At 46.4% G+C, this 23,559-nt stretch overlaps 1 protein-coding gene across 1 annotated transcript; it reads left to right on the forward strand.

Moving 5' to 3' along the window:
* The first annotated feature begins 1,969 nt into the window (after positions 1-1,969).
* Positions 1,970-23,371, forward strand: nlrx1 (NLR family member X1). Its single transcript, XM_088939991.1, has 9 exons — positions 1,970-2,083; positions 13,457-13,585; positions 13,681-13,756; positions 14,134-14,240; positions 14,835-15,460; positions 15,916-17,360; positions 18,408-18,494; positions 19,285-19,536; positions 20,292-23,371. Exons 1-9 carry the CDS (start codon positions 2,038-2,040, stop codon positions 20,620-20,622), a joined length of 3,099 nt encoding a protein of 1,032 aa, XP_088796117.1. The 5' UTR covers positions 1,970-2,037; the 3' UTR covers positions 20,623-23,371.
* Positions 23,372-23,559: the final 188 nt, after the last annotated feature.

Here is a 23,559-nt window from a genome sequence, read left to right on the forward strand (position 1 = left end):
GGCTTCACATTTGGTGTCAATCTGAGGGATTGACGTTGAAAAGGACATCTCCCCTTGCAACTGCACCTGCATTACCTGACACGGGCTTTGAGGTGACTGTGCTACATCAGCACATGCTACATCACCACATCGGATACCTGGTGCTGTGAGTGGGCTAGTGCACCTGTATCATTCTCTAGCGCGCTGTTAGCCGGGCCCCAAGCCACAAAATCTTCACTGCTGTAAAAGGCGTAGTAGATTTTTTTAAATCAGGTTTCATCTTTTTTTCCAGTCATCATGTTGCAAGATGTTCCTGTTGTATTCTGTTAACATGATTACTACTAATAAAAGCATATATTTATATTGTAGCAGCCTGTGCCATGTGTTTATATTGTAGCCTATTCCATACCCCCCCCCCCCAGTCCTGAAATGGACTGATCCTGTGCCCCTTGCCCTTTCCCCTTTGACCCGCCTTTGACCCCTCCTTTTAAAACCCTCTTTGTACCTTGGATTATACACAGGCAACACTTCTCTCTTCTCTTCGCCCTGCCTTCTCTGCCTCCACGAAGAACACGCCTATTGTAAATAAAAGGGCAATAAATTGTGAGAACGCCAGAACGACAGCCTCCCAGTCTCCCTTCTTCTGCTGCCTGCCTCCAACATGCTCAACGTCACATCGGGACAACACTTGTCTAGAAAGGAAACCCTGGGACCGAACAAGGGCTGGGATCGAATCCGTAGTACGGAGTGGTAGCGACGCGCTCGCCCACACCTGGAAGAGACGGTGGATTTTCCCGGTCGGGTATGGCCCGAGCACTCCAGGTTAGCAATAAATTCCCCTGTTGTAACCAGAGACAGTCTGATAACAGGACAGTTCAGAGAGCTGTTCAAAGGGCTGCGAGTCAGGAAGTCACAGGAGACAGCACCCACTCATGGGTGAACGACTGCTGAGATGGAAGTTGGCCAGTAATGCTATCGATGACCCCCCATTCAGGAGGCCTGTATCCTGGGGGTTGGACTTTCTATGGGGAGCCCGCGCCCAGCCGGATCTTCAGATGGCCTCCAAACAGTACCCCTGCATCAGGGTCTGACCTGCACTGGAGCTGACCACCGGCTGGCTGCGTGAGGGTACGTCTCCGGTGCCTCGCCGATGCCCCACCCTGACATGTTCGCAAGAAAGGGCTTAAGCCCCGAGCTCACCAGATGCATCGCCAAGTGTCTCCAGGCACCGGAGCCCAGCTCCCATCAATCAGGATGCCCCAGGAGTGACCACCGACAGGCACACCAGGGAGGACCATACTCAAGAGCCATAGGGGGAAGGTGTGCCAGGGACCTGACCCCCAGCCAAGGTGAGCGTCACCGGAGTCTTCTCCTGCAGTTCCAGCACATCTTCGCGTTGGCACCACAGGACTTCTGCAGTGCATTGACGCTGGGGATGCCCATCCCATCAGACAGCAGCCCTGCTGCCTGTCGGATCAGCGAAGACAGGCTCCCGAGACAGCCCTGGAGGAGACAGGGATAGTGAAATCTTCCAACAGCCCCTGAAGGTCGCAGATAGTAATGGTCGCCTTAGGAGATTCTGGTGGTTCTATGTCGACTACCGGAGCCTGAATGCTGCCACACAGAAAGACTCCTACCCAGCACCTTGTACTGAGGAATCCCTGGACCACCTGAAGGGGGCGTCCTGGTTCTCACCCCTAGAGCAGCTACTGGCACCAGACACCCAGCCCACTTACTCCCTGTGTGAGTAAGGGTGAGTGCCCCACCTGGGGAAGATGGCTAGACGTCCATCTTCTCTCAAAGCTTTCTGGGCTCAGTGCTCTGGACTCAGCATCCAGGACGGCATGTTAAAGCAGCGCTGGGTGCACCCCAACGTCAGGAGAGGAGGGGTGCAAGGTGGCCCATGTCCTCAGTGTCACGAAGACCCTATAACTGGGGGTGGGTCCAAAGAGACTTTGCAGACTTCTGTCTGCACTGTATTGCCTGCACTGCACTGCACGGAAGGGGCCTCAGACCCCATCCTGGGCCTCCCTGTACCCACGTCCCCTGGGGGCCCTGATGGAGATGGTCGCCATAGATGTCCTGGGTCCACCTGCAGCAACAGGTACAGTATGTGCTTCTGGAAAGGTGTCATTTTCCCCACTGGTCACAGGCTTAGGCTCTGCCAGACCAGAGTATGAGGTCTTACAGTAACTGTGGGGGAGGTTTTAATTTTCTGTCCGCAGATCAATTTCCTATGTGTGCTGATTTCACAACCTGTGTACCGTTCTGTCAGGGTGAGGGCTCCTGGTCTATGGTCTACAGGGCCGTCGCCAGAACAATTCGCCCAGGTGGGCATTTGGTTTTAACCGTGGGGGCGGGGGACCGGGGCGCCAGTTTGAGACATGTGACTCAGCGGGCACATACTGTAGTAACGATTTGTTCTGAGCTGGTCTGCGTTCAGGAGAGTGGAAATTTCCTTGTCATTTTTAATGCACGTTTCATGCTCCGTCCATACGGCCATGCGGGTTAAATGTTCCTTTGAAGTGGAGTGTTTATGAATCTCTCTCGCCGGCGGCGTGTTTCCAGTCAGTGGCATGGGCACTGTTGGACTTCCTACAGGGCTAGCAAACTGCTGCGTCGGCTTTGATGCTACAGTATACTCAAGCCGTTCTCGATTGTGGTACAACGAAGATAATAATAAACTTTATTTTATATAGCGCCTTTAAAGATGGCTTCTCAAAGCGCTTTACAGGATGATAACAACAATAAATAAGAAGAATACACAAGATAAAACACAATTACAATATATAGAGGAGACTGTGGATGGTGGTAGTAAGAAAAGCAGAGGGGTGAAGAATGGAACCAGTTAAGTAAAGGCTTTTCTGAAGAAGAGGGTTTTGAGTCTGGATTTGAAGGAGTTTAGAGAAGGTGACTCTCTGATATCCTTGGGCAGAGAGTTCCAGAGCTTGGGGACATAACAGGAGAAGGCCCTGTCACCCATACAATGTAGACGGGCTTGGGGGACAGTAAGGAGGGCAGAATTTGAAGAGCGGAGGTTGCAAGGTGGGGAGTAGGGCGATAAGAGTTCAGACAGGTACTGAGGTGCCAAGCCATGCAGAGCCTTATAGGTGAGCATGAGGATTTTAAAGTCCACATGGAATTTGACCGGAAGCCAGTGCAAGGACTCCAGGATAGGAGTAATGTGAACACTTGCACTAGACTTGGTCAGGATTCTGGCTGCTGAATTTTGGACAGTTTGTTCAGAGTAGACTTAGAAGATACAAATGAGCAATTCTGACCCTGAAACAGACGGGCAGGGTATCGATGTAGAACGACCCGGTTGGGTTTTTCCATCCCTGATTCATCAGGGGGCCGCGGCAGTGGTCCACAAATGACCGGACAGGAGTCTTTATTGGGTACACCTGCTCTGTCTTTAACAGCAAAATTAGCGTGTGCACTTCTGCCGCTGTCGACGTGGAGCACTTTTTCTTTTTCTTTTCCCCCACTTCTAGCCACCCCTTTTCTTATATTCATTATTTAGGCTACTGTTAGCCTAGCTTTCTGATGAACGAAATGAGATTAAAACAATTTCTGGCTACAAACCCGCCTTGTGTGCGTTGCATTATAAATCCCGTCCTGGAACCTCAGATGGGACACGGAGCCCAGCTGCGGGTTGTTGTTTTTTTCAGTCGTCATGACAGAAAAAGAAAATTTGAAATGTTAAGAGTAGTTACAGAAAATATTTTTCAATATTTCTAAAAAAAAATCAACGAAAACATTGTTTCCACGTTAATAGAAAATTATTTTCGGGGGGTAATCATTCTCTTTCTCCTCTTTATCCTGCCTTTCCTCCCTCCGTGGGAAGCACACCGGCTGTAAATAAAAGGGCAATAAATCTCCCCTGTGAACCAGAACAACCTCCTAGTCTCCTTTCTTCCACAGCCTCCCTCAAACACGCTCAACGCAATATGTTGTTTTGTTTTTATTAAGGTGCTGTAAATTGGATGGTGGAAATGATTCAGACTACAGTCCAGCAAAATAAAGGGAATGAAAATGATTTAACCCACTTCGGCCCATCTAAGAGTAGAAATATGTTTTACGCCCTACCGCTCTCGTTTTTTATCCAAAATCGCAGGTCAAACATCTATATTTTGTTTTTATCATTTAGCTTTCTGCTGAGGTTTTAAACGGTCGCAGGACGTCACTGCCAACACATGTAGATGTGTAAAACGGGGAGGGGCAAATCCACTGATACACGTTCGTGCAATGTAGCAAACAGGAAAGTTCAGGGAAAATACCGGTTATTATCGGTTTTTTATTAAAATAGCTACTGGCTGTTTAAGTGACAACGTCACTGCTGCTGTTAAACTGTATCCTAGCTGAAGACCCAAATCACTATCTCGGGTACTGTACCTTTTTTAATATAATCTTTCCTTTCTCTTAACAACACATGTGGGCATGTTAGTTTTCTTTGATCAGTGAAACGTTATAAAATGATGCCGCATTCACTTTTATTATTTTCTTCCTAAAGACACGGAATGGGCGCCTGGGTTAGTTTTTGTTGTCACCCGTTGCTCTTTTTTTTAGTACCGTTTTTGAAAACGGACACGTTTGCATGTCTGTGCTTGGCTTTGGCTTTGCAGAAAATGAGCAGGAGTTCAGTGTTTCTGTTTTTATTTTATTTTCGATTTCCAGCAGGGCTAAACAGTCTCTGAAAGGGTGTTGGGGGAATTTGGAGTAACTGAACTAGAAGGTAGCGCCTAAGTACAGTATGTGCTTGAATTACAGGGTTTAAGGTTGTGGTTTGATCAGTGAGGAAGGCAACACGATACTGTTTTTAGTGATGGTAAACTAAGCACATTCTCTGACCGGCATTGATTAATAAACAATGTAGAAGCTGCAAAGTAAATTCAAAATATTTAGATAAAAATCCTTGCTGAAAAAACTCCGAGCATTTTAATGTAGCGACGTGCGGTGATTGTGTGTAACATGAAGATTGCAAAAACATAAACATAAAATAGGAAACACTTCGTCTGAGTCAAGTATGTTGACATAACATTAGGCACTGTGGGGAAATAAAAAGGCAAATAATGTCAGTCGACATACATAATATTTTCATAGTTAAACCTTAGAATTTAATCAAGTGATGTCATGTTAAAAACTGTACTTGCTAGACCTCTTTTAGAATATTCTGGTCACAATAAGAGAAATAGGATATTTCTATCCTGTGCAGAGAAGAGAGACCATATGCTGATGCATCCCCAGACTCAAATGAATGTCCTATTATGAAAGGCTAAGAGAACTAAACTGTTTTAGTCTTGAACTGAGACGTCTTTGAAAGAACCCTGCGCAAAGGCCTCAAGGGTATCAACCCTAACCCCACCAAATTTAAAATTACAGTGAGAGATAAACCAGAGGACACAGAACCCAAGGTCAAGTGCATTCAGTTGAGAGCAGGTGACACTTCCTTACACAAAAGGTTTATGAATTTCTGTATTGTCATGGAAATGACTCTTCTTTTGATTTAAAAAAATTAAAATGGAAAAAAAAGATTTAAAAAAATCCTCTTATTGGTAAAATCTCACTTGCATAAATAAAGAGGCCTTGTCCTATTCTGCTGCAGGGACCAGAAAACTGTCAGCATACAAAAATCAGACTGTCAGAGGGAGCCACGGAAGTTCTCCATGGTCAATATGTTTCAGAACTTTCCGGAAACATTGCTAGTAAAAATGTAACTTTTTCCCCTCAAATGTGCATCAAATAACAAGGGGGGTTCTAGTGATTAAACTAGTGGCAAATCCAGTGACTTCACTTTTTTTTCTGAGGTTTTTGCTCTTTTGCTTTCGTGAGCAGAACTACACTGGATCACAAATTAATTTTGCTAACGTTTCTTGTGTTCTTTCGGAGGAAGGAAAGACCCACGAAGTCTGATCAGTCCAGAGGTTCAATGTATTAAAAATCACTCTATGCTATTTTTAGGACAGGAATTCTCTCCTGCCCCCTGAAATAACTGGCTTGTGGGAATACCTGTCAAGTCTCTGGGGCTTTGTGTGGTACAGCACTGCTCTGTTAAGTGTTTCATTACAGGGGCTCGGCCCCAGCTCCGAATCTGTTTTTTAACAGGACGGATTCTGCCGGATAGTGTCTGCGGAGGAAAAAATGGAATCCTGCAAAAAGGCTTGAAAGTTTCCTTATAAAAGGGATTCTAGCCCCCAAAATCCCTTACACCTCCAGCACAATATTTTGCAGAAAGCGGATAGGAATTCTGTCCGATCACTTAACACCTAGAAGTATCCTCTGCCGTAAATAATCCTGAAATCCTGTCCGGTCTGCAAGTTTCAAACTTGACGAGCAGTATACTGACAGTGCGATCAGGATCGTCAAAAATCACTGAAAGTCCCTGAAAACAGAGTTTTTTATTAAGAATTGTTGTGCTGTGGAAGGAAGCCTTCATGAAAGCTACCTAACTTGCTGATTGTAGGGGGCAGGGTGGTTTGTGATGGGCCGGTTTAATGAATAAAAAGGGTTTGGCAGTTGCTTGGCTGACTCTGTTGTATACCAAGTTTCTTCATCTTAATCTACATCCTTGCATTTCATATCACACTTTTCATCCTAAAGGATCCTGAAGTACTTTGCACTTGTAACGTTACACATAGGGGAGGATCCCTTCACAACTGAAGTGCATTTTCACTTCACCACCTGGGTGAAGCACAGTAGCCATTGTGCACCAGCATGCCCGCTGCACAAGAGATCAACAGAGGAGCGAGAAATTGCTTCACCAATCAATTAGTGGAATTAAGGGGCAACTTTAAGGAGGTGCGATTGTGCAAACGCAGAATGCAATTTAGCTAGCACACTGGGTTTAACAGTCCTTCTTGTGCAATCAGTGCCAATACTGAAAACTGAGGGGCAGAGCGGTGGCTCTGTGGCTAAGGATCTGCGCCTGTAGCTGGAAGGTTGCCGGTTCGTATCCCGCGGCTGGCAGAGGAATCCTGATCCGTTGGGCCCCTGAGCAAAGCCCTTAATCCCAGCTGCTCCAGGGGTGCTGTACAATGGCTGACCCTGTGCTCTGACCCCAGGCTTGTCTCCCTGCCTGTGTGTCTCGTGGAGAGCAAGCTGGGGCATGCGAAAAGGCAAATTCCTAATGCAAGAAATTGTATAAGGCTAATAAAGTGATGTGATCTTATCTTATCTTAAAACTTTAATAACCAAGTAAGACTTTGATTTAATGTCTGTATCTGTAAGACAGCACACCCTACAGTACAGTGCACCCCTGTCATCATACTGGATCTCCGGTGTGGAAATGTTGGTCCTGAGGACAGAGTGTAAATGTAAATTTTTGTTTGTTCTTCCTCAAACACCACCTATGGCATCTGAATTAACATATACATGATCAAAATCGATGCTTGTACAATGTACCTGTGTTTACTTACTGTTGTGTCGTGCACTGTGGTTCAGAATTCGTTAGCTCCTATTTCTCTTTGGTTCAACGCACTTGTTTGCTAATAGGACACGTATATGATAGACGAGGAATCAGCGCACATCAGAACAGTTTCTTTTACTGTTTGGGCTTTTATCATTAAAAAATGTTCCTTAATGTGTCTTTTGTAAATGCTTTTTTCATTTAAAAAGTTTTGAAAACCCTTCCTTCTACATCTGAAGCGATATGTAAGCATAGAAGTCTGCAGATATCAATCTTAATAGAACACGAGAGCAGAAGACAAAGTGTTATTTTGAGGGCCAGTTGTGAGGTGTTGTCAGTATCACGCGGTGTGTGTTGCGTGTATGTACCCTGTTTCATTTATCTCAAAGATCCCCGTTTCCTGACCAGGACCACACGCTGTTGAAGTAGAAGAGTTGCACAGCCTGCCTCTCAGAAGACAAATATGGGGGCCGAGACAGGGAATGCCTGAGTTTTGTTCGAGATGCAGCAAGGAGATGCTGCATTTTCTCTTGCATCTGATGCAGGGAGGTCAACGGTAATCATGTCCCCCCCAAAAAGATAGAAAATGCTCACTAAGCACAGCCCTTTCCTGGCAACTTTTCACAGAGACAGAGGGAGGCGCTTAGCGGGAGCAGAGAAGGAGGGCCTAGCGTAGTGGCGTGCAGGCCTGTCGCTCCGCAGTGGAATCCTGGGAGAGCAGAGGGAGTCTGGCGTCCCTCAGCGGAGAGGATAAGTGCAGGGAGACTGTGCTGCTTCTGGCTTCTCAATTCGCAGCTGCCGTCCTCTGGAGATCCGGATATGAGCCAGACTGTCAGCGGGCAGCCTGGCTCGTGGCTTGAGAGGTGATTTCACGCACAGGGATTCAATAATCCTGGAGCTGCAGCTGGGAAGCAGCAGCTGCTGTGTTAAGGGCGAGAACAGAGTGAGCTTCTCATAGCTGAGTAGTCTGGTTTTCTATGTAGAGGGAGAGGGTTTTGAGATTCTCATCGTCAGTGAGAGCGGGTTGAGGTTAAAGAAAAAGACTTCATTTTGACTTGCTTGTGAGGGTTTAGGGTTATGTTGGGGTTTTTTTTCTAACTCTTCTACAATAGTTTTGTTCAGCGTACGTTTTAACTGTTTTCAAAAGATCCGAGCTGTGCTTCCTGTAATGTCATTTCTAATATGGGACTGTAGAAATACCAGGTGAAAGAAAGCAAAAGGACGTCTTTGTTTCTTTAAATTTCAAAATTAAGCTTGCTTTTACTGTATACAATGTATTGCTGTATACAATATTAGGAGCTGTGATAACAGACCTTGTTTTCAGCACAGAGACTATTCATGTTGCTTTTAGGTATCAAATGCACAGTTTGTACAAAATTGTTATACACAGGTGCTCTGTCAATAAGAACTTGGCAGAGAGTTATAAACTCTTTTTTCTGTGGTCTGAAAGGTGCTGAGGATATGTATGTAAGTCTCCAATTTGTACATTTGAGCAAAATAGGTGCTGCATAATTCACGCTGAGATCACCTTGTTCTGTTAATTTTTAAAAAGCATTCAAAGCTGCTTATGTTGCAAGATGCACTTACTGTGATTAAGGTATGCTGGCAAGTCTAATATTTTAAGACCCGGAATTGTACTCTCTAAACCACCTCCCAGGCTGTGGAAAAATTGTTTAAAGCTTATGTATCCCACATCTGAAGGAATGAACTAGTTGGAGGTTTTGATTGTGTCCGCGTGGATGGCAGCAGTCATTGTTGTTGCCTGTCAGAACCTGACTTCTCCCAAAAAAGAGTGTTTAATCCTCAGGGTGATTAGAGCTAATCCCTGAGAATGAGCAATGAACTGTAAAATGTGCACTGGAAGAAACTAAGCTGCTACAGTGATAGGTGCTTCGTCTCCATTTGTGGTGTCTGAGTGAATCGGATTTTTAAATGCCAGTGGACAGCCTTTTAACAAAAACACATGCAGCTCGAAAGCAACTCTGTTTGAAAGGATCTTGTAGTCCTATACCCCCAAAAAAACTAGGCAATGCTAGACATGTTCAAAAAGATTAGGAATTAAGTGTTGTAATGCCCTTTGTAATGTAATTATTTAAAAAGTTGTCAGACAGGTCTGGATATTGTCATAGAGGACAGTTCAAATTTCAAGTTTTAGTGTCATATGTACAGTACAGTGCCTGAGTCCAATGAAATGCTTACTTTCATGTTTCTTCACACAACAAATGAACATGAAACAATAGTGTGTGTCAATAACATAGTCAATTTGGCAAATTGGCAGTGTAAAATAAAAGTAGGAGCATAATGCTTAAACATACGGTTAGCAGGACTATACACGAGATCAATACAGAACCCAATAGGAGCAATGGACGATACATTAGAAGGGTAACAACTGAAATCTTCAGAAGCATTCCATTAGCAGCAATGTGCAAAAAAACAAGTAGTATTGCGAGTTCAGAAAGCAGTAGGGTGTAATGTGAGGGTAAGAGGATTAAGAGGCGGTGTTCAGAAGTCTTATGACTATGAGATAGAAGCTTTTATGCTTCTCAGTCTTCTGCCAGAAGGAAGAAGAGAGAACAGTGCATACCCAGGGTGGATTTTAACCCTGAATTATATTGTTTGCCATCCTGAGACCGCGTGTGGTGCAGATGGTCTGGATGGAAGGGAGTTCTGTACCAGGGATGTGCTGGACTATCTCCACCACCTTCTGTGGTTTTCTGCGGACATGAGCTGAGCAGTTGACATAACAAAAACTGTCATGCATCCGGTGAGAACGCTTTCTGTTGTACATCTGTAGAAATTCGTAAGTGTTTGTGAAGACGTACTGAATCTCATGAGCTGCCTGAGGCAGCAGAGTTGCTGGAGTGCTTTTGTGATTACTTCATCCATGTGATGAGACCAGGTCAGATTGTTGGTGATGTAAATGCCCAGAAACTTGAAGCTGCTGACCATCTCCACAGCTTCCCCATTGATATAGACAGGGGTATGGCCTCCTCTTCCCTGCTTCCTGAAATGAACAACCAGTTCCTTAGTTTTGCTGACGTTAAGGGAGAGGTTGTTGTCCTGGCATCATACCACCAAGTCCTTAAAGGAGAACTGCAGTCCTAAATTCTATACCGGTTATTAAATTTTGGCAACAGAATAAATTAATTGACGGTATTGCAAAATTTGACAAATTCCGAAATAAGCACAAACTCATGTATTGGCCATACACGATTTCTTGCATTAGGAATTTGTCTTTTCGCATACCCCAATTTGCTCTCCATGAGACACACAGACGGGGAGAGAAGCTTGGGGTCAGAGCACAGGGTCAGCCATTTATACGGCGCCCCTAAGCAAGGCCCTTAAACCCCAACTGCTCCACGATTCCTCTCCGTACTGGACAGTCGCCATGCTGCCAAAAAACCCTGGTCTCGCCACGGACGAGAGCGAGAGTTTGTGCACATTGCGATGTGAAGTGGCCCTTCCTGCTCACTAGTCGCTGTAATGACTAATGTACATGCAAACAAGTAGAGGTTGTGCAACAGACATTTCACCGCAAACGTGTTCCAACGTGATCTGCATTAACAAGCAAGTTAACAAGTAAGTTGTATTTGTTGGCAAAACCGTCTCAAAGTCAAGAGCAGTATTTCTGTTGGATTAAGATGTATTCACAAGCCTGCTTCACTTTACCAGAAGTTTAGTTGCCTTTGGCGCTGCACATACCTGGAAATTGTCTATTTCGTAATGTAAAGTAGAGGTTTTACACGTTACTGTGTTTTACTTTCACTGTGGTTTGAAATGCTCTCATCAATGCCGATTCTTTCTAACCCCAGCATATAAAAATAGCGTTATAGTTCCCCTTTTACAGTGCCTTGCGAAAGTATTCGGCCCCCTTGAACTTTTCAACCTTTTGCCACATTTCAGGCTTCAAACATAAAGATATAAATTTTTTATTTTATGTGAAGAATCACCAACAAGTGGGACACAATTGTGAAGTGGAACGAAATCTATTGGATTTTTGAAACTTTTTTAACTAATAAAAAAATGAAAAGTGGGGCGTGCAAAAGTATTCGGCCCCCTTGCGTTAATACTTTGTAGAGCCACCTTTTGCTGCGATTACAGCTGCAAGTCGCTTGGGGTATGTCTCTATCAGTTTTGCACATCGAGAGACTGAAATTCTTGCCCATTCTTCCTTGCAAAACAGCTCGAGCTCAGTGAGGTTGGATGGAGAGCGTTTGTGAACAGCAGTTTTCAGCTCTTTCCACAGATTCTCGATTGGATTCAGGTCTGGACTTTGACTTGGCCATTCAAACACCTGGATACGTTTATTTGTGAACCATTCCTTTGTAGATTTTGCTGTATGTTTGGGATCATTGTCTTGTTGGAAGATAAATCTCCGTCCCAGTTTCAGGTCTTTTGCAGACTCCAACAGGTTTTCATCCAGAATGGTCCTGTATTTGGCTGCATCCATCTTCCCCTCAATTTTAACCATCTTCCCTGTCCCTGCTGAAGAAAAGCAGGCCCAAACCATGATGCTGCCACCACCATGTTTGACAGTGGGGATGGTGTGTTGAGGGTGATGAGCTGTGTTGCTTTTACGCCAAACATATCGTTTTGCATTGTGGCCAAAAAGTTCGATTTTGGTTTCATCTGACCAGAGCACCTTCTTCCACATGTTTGGGGTGTCTCCCAGGTGGCTTGTGGCAAACTTTAGACGAGACTTTTTATGGATATCTTTGAGAAATGGCTTTCTTCTTGCCACTCTTCCATAAAGGCCAGATTTGTGCAGTGTAAGACTGATTGTTGTCCTATGGACAGACTCTCCCACCTCAGCTGTAGTTCTCTGCAGTTCATCCAGAGTGATCATGGGCCTCTTGGCTGCATCTCTGATCAGTCTTCTCCTTGTCTGAGCTGAAAGTTTAGAGGGACGGCCAGGTCTTGGTAGATTTGCAGTGGTCTGATACTCCTTCCATTTCAAGATGATCGCTTGCACAGTGCTCCTTGGGATGTTTGAAGCTTGGGAAATCTTTTTGTATCCAAATCCGGCTTTAAACTTCTCCACAACAGTATTACGGACCTGCCTGGTGTGTTCCTTGGTCTTCATGATGCTCTCTGCGCTTTCAACAGAACCTTGAGACTATCACAGAGCAGGTGCATTTATACAGAGACTTGATTACACACAGGTGGATTCTATTTATCACCATCAGTCATTTAGGACAACATTGGATCATTCAGAGATCCTCGCTGAACTTCTGGAGTGAGTTTGCTGCACTGAAAGTAAAGGGGCCGAATAATTTTGCACGCCCCACTTTTCATTTTTTTATTAGTTAAAAAAGTTTCAAAAATCCAATAGATTTCGTTCCACTTCACAATTGTGTCCCACTTGTTGGTGATTCTTCACATAAAATAAAAAATTTATATCTTTATGTTTGAAGCCTGAAATGTGGCAAAAGGTTGAAAAGTTCAAGGGGGCCGAATACTTTCGCAAGGCACTGTACCTCTTTCTTGTACTCCGTTTCATCCCCGAGCCTCCAGTGGTGGTATAGAACGTAAAGATGGAGTTGAGGCTGTGTCTAGCCACACGATCATGAGTGAGCAGGGAGTGGAGCGAGGGACTGAGCACACAGCTCTGGGGGGCTCCTGTGTGGAGGATCAGAGTAGAGGAGATGTTGCTGTTCTCACAGATTGAGGTCTAGATGTCAGGAGGTCCAGGATCCAGTTACAGAGCAAAGTACTAAGGCCCAGCTCCAAGAGCTGGGTGACTAACTTGGATGGGATCATAGTACTAAATGCAGAACTGTAGTCTATGAATAGTAATCTGGGGTAGGTGTTTATATTGTCTAAATGAGCCAAAGCAGTGTGTAAGTGCTATCATGTCGGTATGCAAATTGAAGTTGATCAAGATTGTCCTTGTTAATGTGTCAATGTACACCATCACCAGCCTCTCAAAGCACTTCGTTAGTGTACTTAATGAAGGAACTTAAAACTTTTCTTGGACTAGATTTTCTTGGCTGCAGGGTAAATCTCCCCTTAATCCTGTTTCCTGGGTTGTTGCGCTTGGGAGTGGACTGTGACGATGTGCTCTCCCTGCAGGGGGCGGTAGTGAACTCAGCGGGACGTTGCAGCGCTGGTGGCGCACCCCAGGCACAGAGATGATGAGGAGCTGGGGTAGGGGGTGGCAGGACATCCTGTACAGAGATCATGTCTCTTTCTGGGGTCGAGGTAGGACGTTTCCCGTAGTTTCTGCCATTGGTTTAATTTCTCAGGCATTGCGTTCATTAAGTTGGAAAAAAAAAGTTGTTTATTCTTTGACGCAGGAGTGAAAGTGAGCAGCCGGTCCAGTAAAGTCTATATTCTGATTGATGGGAGACATGTGTCTACTATCCACCACAGGTGAGATAAAAACTTTCTCTCTTTCTTGTGAAGAGCCTTACAGGGTTTTACAAATCCTAGTATATGTTAACTATTTGTGTGCCGTGCTAAAAAATACTCCTAATGCTATGAAGTAGCAGAAATGACCCCTTTTAAATTCATCACCCCGGTGGTACAGATTTGGCCCGGTGGATTAGCAGGTCCTAGCTGAAGGATTTTGTTCTAGGCTTTGTAGGATGAACTTTCCTACTCTAGTTTCGTTTAGCCTGCAGCAGTTCTAAGACTTGGAACATGAAGGAACTTGAGTAATCTTAAGAGCTGCCACGTAACCCTTGAAAATTCCCCGTTGGAAGGTCTTTTCATAAAATACACGAATTTCCTGCTTTCTTCGTCTATAGACATCTGTGTCCCACAGGAGGACAGTGGAGCCGACAGAGAGACAGTCCTTATTTTCTCACTTCTGTGTCACAGATGAGGCCGTTCAGCTCTGGCACCTCTAATCCAGGTGAGCATGGGGCTCTGAGTAACTGCAAACATATGTGGAAAGCAAATCTCATGATCGCTCTCAGTCCTGACTTTTCACACTATTTCCTGTTGCTGTTGCTCCTCACACACCCTGGCTTCGTTGCTAAGTGTGCTGGCTGTGTTCATTTAGATTGTGGGAATGAGAACTGGGGTTGCACTGTAAGGGGATTCCACAGTAGCCGTAAGACCAGTCACACATTGACGGCACAGTGTGTTAGCTCAAATTTGTTAAACATGTGGACCAGGAGGATGTCTCGGGTCATTTTTCCTGCGTCGGATACCTAGGAAGATTCTAGGTTGGTTTTTCTTGCTCTCTAGTAAATGCACGTCATTTTTGGTCCATACAAAAATACAAGATGACCCTATTGAGAAAGTGCATCGGCTTGGATGCGTGCAGGAAAAAATGATATTTGCTTCCTGCTATTTCCAGCAGCACTTCAAAGATTCATTTGGCATGCAGAGAGCAATCTAACGCAGAGGTCACGATGTTTAGATCTTTTCACTTCAAGAGAAACTAGAGAAAGGTGGAAGTGGTTTGCATTTCCTGCCATCATATTTCCTGTTGTGCACGCAGACCCGATTCTGCTTCACAAGCAGAAGTTGACCCAGTGGTTCAGCCACCTACCAAAGGAGGAGAAGCAGTTTGGGGTGCTCTTCTCTCCGGAGAGCATGCACGTTGACCCCCTCATCTTGGAGAGGAACCCCAAGGAGAGCCAGAACGTCGACACTTGGATGAAGGACGTTGGAGTCAACGATTACCAGTCCTCCTTGACAACCGAGCGACTCTTTGATCCCGTCCCCGGGTCCTGCCCGGACCGCGGGCACAACGTCGTTCTCTACGGCGGCGTGGGGACCGGGAAGAGCATGGTGGTGCGCAAGCTGGTTCTGGACTGGTGCGGGGGGTCGGCGCTGTCCCAGTTCAAGGTGGTGATCCCTTTCTCCTGCGAGGACCTCTCCCTGCTGGGCCGGCCGGCCTCGCTCCGGCAGCTGGTGAGGAGGAAGTACCTGCACCTGCGCGACACCCCCCTGCTCAGCGGAGAGGGCGCCCTGGCCCGACAGGTGCTCTTCATCTTCAACAGCATGGAGCAGATGAAGCTGGACTTCCGCCTCTCCACCACCGAGCTCTGCGCTGACCCAGACGAGCCCCTCCCTGCCGGAACCATTTTGGTCAACCTGCTTCGCAAGTATCTCTTACCTGAAGTGAGTGGGCAGGATCAGTGCCCTGTGAATACCAGTCTCGAGGATGGCACGTGTTTTGCCGTTTTGTTACAAGACAATTTGAATTTGCAAAATCATGTTAGACTTTTGAAGCAATTTTTTCTAGCTTTAAGTGGCTAAGGAGTCTCATTTTCTCTATTGACCGACTCTAGGAAAATTGCATATTTAATTGCCTCTGGAAGTGGCGCAGTTTACAAAAAAAGGACTAAAAGCTTTAATCCTGCTTCTCCAGAGAGATTGGCTGTAGGTAAGCAGTAATCAGGTGGCTGTAGTTTGATCAGGTTGCTATGAAGAGTTCCTCTATAACCAGTTCCGATATTATTCTTTGCATATTTAGCATCTGAGACTTGTCAAAGAGGAAGCCGCAAATAAGTGCTCATGCTTACGTATAGTATGTTGTATGTAATCATAGTTGTGTGATTCTTCTGATTCTTCAGGCCAGCATTCTAGTCACCACCAGGCTTTCTGCCTTGGATCGCATCCCGGGAAAGTACGTGAACCGCTACGTGCAAATCTGCGGTTTTAACCACCCCGACCAGCAGAGGGCGTACTTCACCAGCCGGCTGCTGCACCAGGCCAGCGGGGAGCAGCCCAGCCAGGAGGCGGAGGCTCTGCTGCGTATGCTGTACCTCAATCTACAGAGCGAGAGCCAGCTGGCGGCCGCCTGCTTCCTACCGTCCTACTGCTGGCTCACCTGCGCCACGCTGCACTTCCTGCACTTCACAGACGCCAAGGCGCCCATCCGCACCCTCACCGGCATCTACACCAGCTTCCTGAGGCTCAACTTTGGTGGTGAGGTCCTGGAGGCAAGCAGCAGGCTAGGTGGGGCGGGGGGCTCAGAGGACCAGCAGGGCAGCTCCCTGATGTACTACGTGGCCCAGACGGTGGGCAAGCTAGCGTTCGACGGTGTCAACTACAAGCGCACGTGCTTCTCCGAAGAGGAGCTGGAGCAGTGGATTGGCGGCAAGACCAAGACCGACGAGGAGCTCCGGCAGCTGGCAGTTTTCCAGACCGACGTGCTGGACTTCTTCCTGGTGCCCTACGTGGGGAGCTCCCGGCCGGGGGAGGACGTGGGAGAGACCCGCTACGTGTTCGCCATCCCCGCCATGCAGGAGTACTTGGCGGCCCTCTACGTGGTGCTGGGCGAGAACAAGACGGTCCTGGAGAAACTGGGCAAGCAGGCCTCGGAGGCCATCGGGCAGGCCAGCGAGGACCTGACCAGCCTCCTCAACATCCTGTCCAAGTTCCTCCCCCTGAGGATCTTTGCCGTCTTCAACCTGCTCAAGATGTTTCCCAGCCTGTACCGCCGCGTCAGCGGGCACGGCAAGGGGCGGATCGCCCGGACCATGGCGGCGGAGATGTTCCGCAAGGAGGACCAGTTCAACGCCGACGTGCTGGACCAGGTGGAGCAGAGCGTCCTGGGGGTGCAGGGCCCCTTGCCGCAGGAGCGCCAGGAGAAGGAGGCCTTCGAGCTCTATCCCGTCTTCATGGGTGGCCTCCTCTCCTACGGGAACAGGGTGCTTCTGGACCAGCTGGGGTGCACCATCAAGAGCACCGCGGTGGCCCAGATCACCAGCACGCTGAAGAAGAACCTGGTGAAGGAGAGCCAGAAACACCAGCCCCCCGAGGAGATGATGGATCTGCTCTTCTTCCTCTACGAGTTCCAGAACCCGCGCTTCACGGCCGAGGTGCTGGGCTCCCTCAAAGCCATCAGCCTGGCCCGGGTACGCATGACCCCGCTCAAGTGCTACGTGCTGCGCTGCGTGTTGAGCTGCGCCCCCTCCAAGCACCTGCTGAAGGAGCTGGACCTGTCCTCCTGCCACCTGACCAAGGACCTGCTGGAGACCCTCGGCCCCTCCCTCCTGCGCGCCCGCAGCCTCAAGTGAGTAGAGGATCCGCTCACACACTGTCCCAGCAAGAATCAGCTGGTTTGCTCCACCAGTGAGCAACACCCTAATTGCCTTGACAACTGATTCTGGTTATTCTGGTTCAGTCCGTGTTTGACAATAAAACCAGGCAGGCTTTGTGTCGCGTGTGCAGCAAAAGATGAAAGTGCCGTGCGGTTTCAGAAACACTGCTTTATTTACTCTCCAGTGCTTTAACACCGCTGTATTTTAAAAGGTCATTCCAGCATTTTGCAGGTTGTTCTTTTCAGTTTGGAATATTAGGAAAAGCAAAACGAGGTCAGTGTTGGAATTCACGAATATACAGGCTCAGTATTTTTTTTTTTTGGTCCTTGCTAGCATTGCAGATGTCATCTGTCGAAGGAAATGGGGAGAACTCACTGGCCTTGGAATCTTTTTGTAAACATACAGAAACTCACTGGAACGTTTTTAAAAGAGAAAGCCAGCAACGTGATCAAAATCAAAAGGGGTGTGTAGGACGGGAAAAAGCAGTCCAACGAAGATAAGTTGGAACCTGAACGCAGTGCTTAACACTGTGTACAGGTGTCTCGCCTTTTTTTAAAACCTACGAGCCTAAGCAAAGTAGTAAACAGTCAGCACTAACATGGCTCTCTTCATTGTCATATGATCACACTGGACTGAACTTAAGATGCTTTTTCTGTTTTACTTTCTTGCATTTAAAACCGTATTTTTTATGTTTAGTATACATATAGAATACAGTATGTCAAATAAAAATGTCAGTGCAGAATACAAAACCTTGCGTTACACCTGCTGCCTGTGTACTTTATGTTACATAGCTTTTAAAATTTACTTTCATGATCTTAGGCATCTGTAAGTGTAATTTTGTTAATTCTTAATGAGCTTTACGCTGGAAACAGATCCGTAAAGCAGCCTGTGCAGAAACGCACAGTCGTACTGTGTTGAAGCTCAAAGAGTGTGCGTTGTGGAACTCAGAAGTGTGTGTTGTCCTGCCTTTGGTTACCCACAAGCCTGTGCTGGTGTTCTGATTTCCCGTCTGGCTCCAGTTTGCAGTTTAACAACCTGGGCCCAGACGCCTGCCCGCAGCTGAAGGAGCTCCTGTTGGACAGCCGCTGCCACATTCGAACCCTGCAGTAAGGCCTTCCTTCTTTTTACTTCCTTACGCAGCCGTTATGGGATAACCGGCGGGGAGGGTAGAGAAATGAACAGAGAAGTGGCATCTGAAACTGAAACAAATTTTCGGGATGCAGGTAGTCGTGGTCGATGTGATTCGAGCGAACACTTTCCACAGCATGCAGGAAATTTAAAATTCTCCAGGACTGAAGTCTTTTTCACTGTGAACACACTCGAAAGGCATTCTTTATGAGAATTTATGCAGTGCCCAGGAAATTAGGACATTTTTAGGGCCTATGAAGGAGGGAAACACTAGTGACTGACGAAAACAAGCTGAAACCACATACAGTACTTGCAATCGACTCTTGGTGCTCCAAATCAGTAATCATACGCTCTCCTAGTGGCTGTTCTAGAAACTAGAAGGATCGAAGTGATGGTCACTCCATCAATCACATGGTTTAGCATTCAAATAGTTTATGTCAGATCGACGTAATTCAATTGGCGTTGACCCCTCTTTCTTCACATTTCGGAGTGAAAGTGCCTAGGGCCCACGAACACCAAAATCCGGCCCTGAGTTGATAAAAATTCAGAATGCTCTTACAAGCAGAAAGAAAACGAAGAAGCCCACTAAATCTGACTTGAATTCATCCTTAGATTTCCCTGTTGATAATAAAGGTCTTAAGCCAACTCTGATCCTCACGGATGACTTATAGTAAATCGTCCGTGCCGGTGTGCTGCTTCAGTGCCGTTTCTAGAATTTGAGAACTGGAGAGAAACGGACGAGGCAGTCGCGCGTCTCTGTCGCCGCAGGCTGTGCGATAACTCCCTGCTGGAGCTGGGGGTGAGCTGCCTGCTGGAGGCGCTGTCCGGGAACCGCTCGCTGCGCCACCTCTCCCTGATGCACACCGGCATGGGGGACGGGGGCGCCAGGGAGCTGGCGGCTCGTCTGAGAGACAACAAGGGCCTCGAGGAGCTGAACGTGGCCTACAACGCCATCGGGGACAGCGCCGCGGTAAAGCTGGTGGACACCTGCCGGGAGCACCCCACCATCAACACTGTTCAGTGAGTACGCCCACCTGAGCACGGCGTTCAGGGAACAGAGCAGAGCCAGCCACACAGCGCACTGTATCGTTTCGCCTTCGAGTACCGGCAACACCACTTTCAATAATTAGTAGAGGCAGAAGTAGTTAGCGGAATAACCTCTACGTGAAACTGATTTGCAAAGAGTAACAATAGCTGGAAAATAAACTGAAATACATATTATAAACCTCTAAAGTGGTTCTGTTAAAAAAAACATAAGTACCCCTCCCTTATACAGTTTGTTAATTAATGAACTAAAGTATCACTTTGTTTTAGTTAATTGAAACGACTGATCAACTCAAACAACAGTAATCACAAACTTGTAGTTGCCAGGTAAAATGAATGACACAAATCCCTCCTCTGCTTCCGTTTATTCCGTGCTGAAAAGAGAAGAAAAGAAACACAACGTTTCAGCTGTGGAGCCTTCTTCGGGTGTAGGTTGAGGTGTGCCTTCAGACCCGAATAGGCACACACACAGCCGAAACTTTGTGTTTCTTTTCTTCTCTTTTCAGCACGGAATAAGCCTTTACTTGTTCCTTTGCGGCCTACGCATGCTCACGTAGCGACCTACTTGAAATATTTCTCTGAATAAATATAAATATCATTTTCTGGATGTGTGTAATAATGCCTTCCAATGGCTGTGGGAAACGCTCCCCTGCAGTTTCACTCCCATCCTCCAGGGGGCAGGAGAGGAGGGTGCCGTGCTTGAGCCTTGTCCTGTGTTGTTCCCCGCACAGCCTGTACCTGAACCAGCTGAGCGAGGCGGGGAAGCAGTCCCTGCACGCGCGGGCCCAGCGGGGCGAGGGGCCCAGCCGCCGGGTGAAGGTGCTGGCCTCGGTGACGGAGGGCGGGGAGCTCTCTGAGGACTGGCACCCTATCCTGGGCATCATCCGCCAAAACTGCACCTCCTGGGAGAGGCCGCGGGTGCGGGAGCAGCTGCTGCTCTTCCTGCGCGACCTGGAGGGGGGCCGGAGGCAGACGCGCAGCCTGGCGAAGAAGCTGTACTTCCGCAGGGTGGAGAGGGACGTCAAGCAGACGCTGCGCATGCTGGAGCGGGGCGCCCCCTAGTGGGCGGGGGTGGGCACTACAAGTCTATTGCCAGACTGACCATGCATGCCGACTCCCCTCGCATAGCTCAGCCAGCTTTCTGAATCAAACTGGATGCAGGAGGGTCCTTCTCCCTCTTTGACCAAGGACTGCTTCCTAACCTAATCAGATGCTCCTGGGAAATTAAATGGATTCCTTTAATTATTTAGAGTGCTCCTTAACTGGAGTCAAGGCTGCACAAAAGGGCAAATTCAATGATGCTGTTTCCTCTCCATAGCACTGCAAATGCTTAAGTCTGCTGTATGTTGCAGGAGCACAGCATTACAGTACTGAAAGGCTGCACAAACTGGATATGCAGTATCAAAGCCTTGTGCCTGCCTTCTTCATCTCAGGTGAATAATCTGTTGGCATCCATAGGACACAAAACGTGTAGCATAAGAATGTATGTAATAGTAGCATGTGCATTTTAAGCAGAAAATGGCATGATTTTATTTAAGGAAACTTAAAAAAACAGCCAGTGCCTTAAACCCTCACCTGGGACTGAGCCTATGCCTGACAGATTTCTTCCTCTGCTCCTCTCCCGTGGAATATGTCTCTACTGACACTGAGGATCAGAAGCATCTGTAATATTATCATCATCATCCTTAGAACTGCAATACTAGTGACCCAAAAGTATCAAATGGTCACAGATTTTTTTTTTGATGGGCTTCAGCCCCAGGTGATTAAATATTTGAGTGAGTCTGTATATTTCCAAGTTCTCAGTGGGACTCAGCAAACAGATGCTACTAACTGGGAGCACAGACATAAGCACATAGGAAGGGTGACGAGTGAGAGGGGTTCATTCTGAGCATCTGGCTCCATTTTTTATTATTGCCTTAATGATCCGAAGATCTCATCCAGTCATACTGGATGCGGCAAGATGGCTGGACAGCTTGCTCCAAACTCCTGCCCCCCTTTGTGTAAAAAGGGTGTTTTCAGATTTAAATGCTCTTCCTTGTAGTTTCTGTTGATGATTCCCACAATGACCGCATCTAAAGAATCCTCTTTTATCATTTACACATGTGGGCTTCAGTCCCTTTTATATATCTACAGGGTGACTTGGACCATACTGGTAAGTTGTAATCTTGTGTGTGGAAGCTGTCAAATCGGCACATATGTTTTTTGGGAGATAATTTGTTTTTTGCCTTGCTTTGCATCGAAGGAATCCTCTTTTCAGATGAATCCAGGTGGAACACGCCAGTTATGTACAGGAGGATGTGTCTGCTGCACCCTTTGACACTGCTGTGGTGTTGCATGTCTGTAATTGTCCCAAAGACTGCAGAAGCACTGTGCTGCTGGCTGGGAACAGGATGCACGGTGCCTTCGTGATGAAAAAATAACTGGAAATAAAGCAACATTGCACATTGGATAAATTCGCTTGAACCCGCTAGTAATATCATCGTTGTGCCCATTCAGAATGGAAAGATGTCTAGATGCCAAATTAACTCTGGATGTTTCTAAGCAGATCAGAGTCTTTTTGTAGGAGTGGTCTGGCTGTGTCCCGTGCAACATTGTTAAGGCTCAGGAAGGTAAACTGAAGGAGAACAAGTGTTTGTTACACGGACAAGAATGCATCCGTTTTTCACTCTATCTCTAGTTCTTGAATTAATTCCCTGACTTTCAGATCCTGGTTTTCTGTGCCCGGGTTGTGATGCTGGTGTGCTTCTGTAGATGGGGAATTCTGCTGCCTCCTGTCAGAGCAGGGCAGTGGCGTTCCCAGTCTCGCCACTGGAGGGCAGCAGTGGACGGAGCAGTTTGTGACATGCAAATACAGGTCTTCCAGCAGGATGTAATTGAAAATGACTGCAAGAAGAAAAAACTTTGTAGTCGCCAGGGTGTGGCTGAAAAGCAATAACATTCAAGAAATGAAACGTTATTTCTAATGTATTAATTATTTTTTTAATTGTTGTAACAATTACCATCAGAATCTACAGCTGCTGTAGAAAACAGTGTGTATTCGTATAAGTCCAGCAAAACCCAGGGTCTTTTGAACAAGTGCTGATGCCATGGGGAAAAAAGCATCTTTCTCTGGTATTTAATTCCTAATACCTTAACAGTCTAACAGTCATATAGTTTTATTCATTAACTGGCATCATTCTGATGTACCATATCACCTAATATCATTTATATTATTTAAAAGCAGTTTTTGTGGTTCTAATGGATAGTATTTTTTAATGAGCAATTACAAAAAATGAGACTGGACACAACGGTCAGTCTCACGTTTGACTGAATTCATATTTCTTACCAGGAGTGCCCTCTTGTGGCTAGCCTATGTATTGCACACTTGTGTCTACCGCACGTTTCTGGTTTACTTCCCATAGAAAGTTTTCCCTTAGCTTCAGAAATGCAACATAAAGCAATATCATTACTAATACAATCCTTTTGCTAAAATTAACGGGTTTTTTTTGTCTTACTTTTTTGTCTTCAAAAGTGTTTGGGTGTTTTTTGGAAACATTTGTTTTTAAAGAGCTGTAAGAGGCAATCATGAACTAACAGAATGTTTTTCTTGACCCTGAAAAGTGAACACAGGAATATCTGAGCTGTACCTTGTAGAATGTATTGAGCTGCAAGTTCAACAGGGCCTTAAAGACATTGCTAATGAAATATGTCAGAGCATGTGTGCTTTGTCATAGACTGTACATCGTCAGGGGAAAAACATTAGAAGGGTTTCTGTGTTTTTTTGTCTGATATTTGTTTTAACGTACATTAATAAAATATATTTGTGTTCCTTTTTGATGTGGGTGCTCATTTCTTCTTAGAGTTACAAGTGAAAGGGAGAGGTGGCAGAATTGGCCGACAGGCCCCGAGTTCAGTTCTGGATCAGGGTGCTTTCTGTGTGGAGTTTGCATGTTCTTCCTGTGCTCACCAGGGTTTTCTCTAGTTGCTCTGGTGTTCTCCCTCCTTCGTGCTGGCTACCTT

This window comes from Atractosteus spatula, chromosome 22 (genome assembly GCF_055471065.1).
Source record: "Atractosteus spatula isolate fAtrSpa1 chromosome 22, fAtrSpa1.hap1, whole genome shotgun sequence".
NCBI lineage: Eukaryota > Metazoa > Chordata > Actinopteri > Semionotiformes > Lepisosteidae > Atractosteus > Atractosteus spatula.

What these genes read in the sequence shown, in the direction of transcription:
- nlrx1 (XM_088939991.1), top strand. Translation starts at nt 2,038, where the DNA reads ATGGAGATGGTCGCCATAGATGTCCTGGGTCCACCTGCAGCAACAG. An exon ending in TGTCTCTTTCTGGGGTCGAG is followed by an intron (nt 13,586 to 13,680) that starts GTAGGACGTTTC and finishes TCTTTGACGCAG; the next exon opens with GAGTGAAAGTGAGCAGCCGG. An exon ending in CTCTGGCACCTCTAATCCAG is followed by an intron (nt 14,241 to 14,834) that starts GTGAGCATGGGG and finishes TTGTGCACGCAG; the next exon opens with ACCCGATTCTGCTTCACAAG.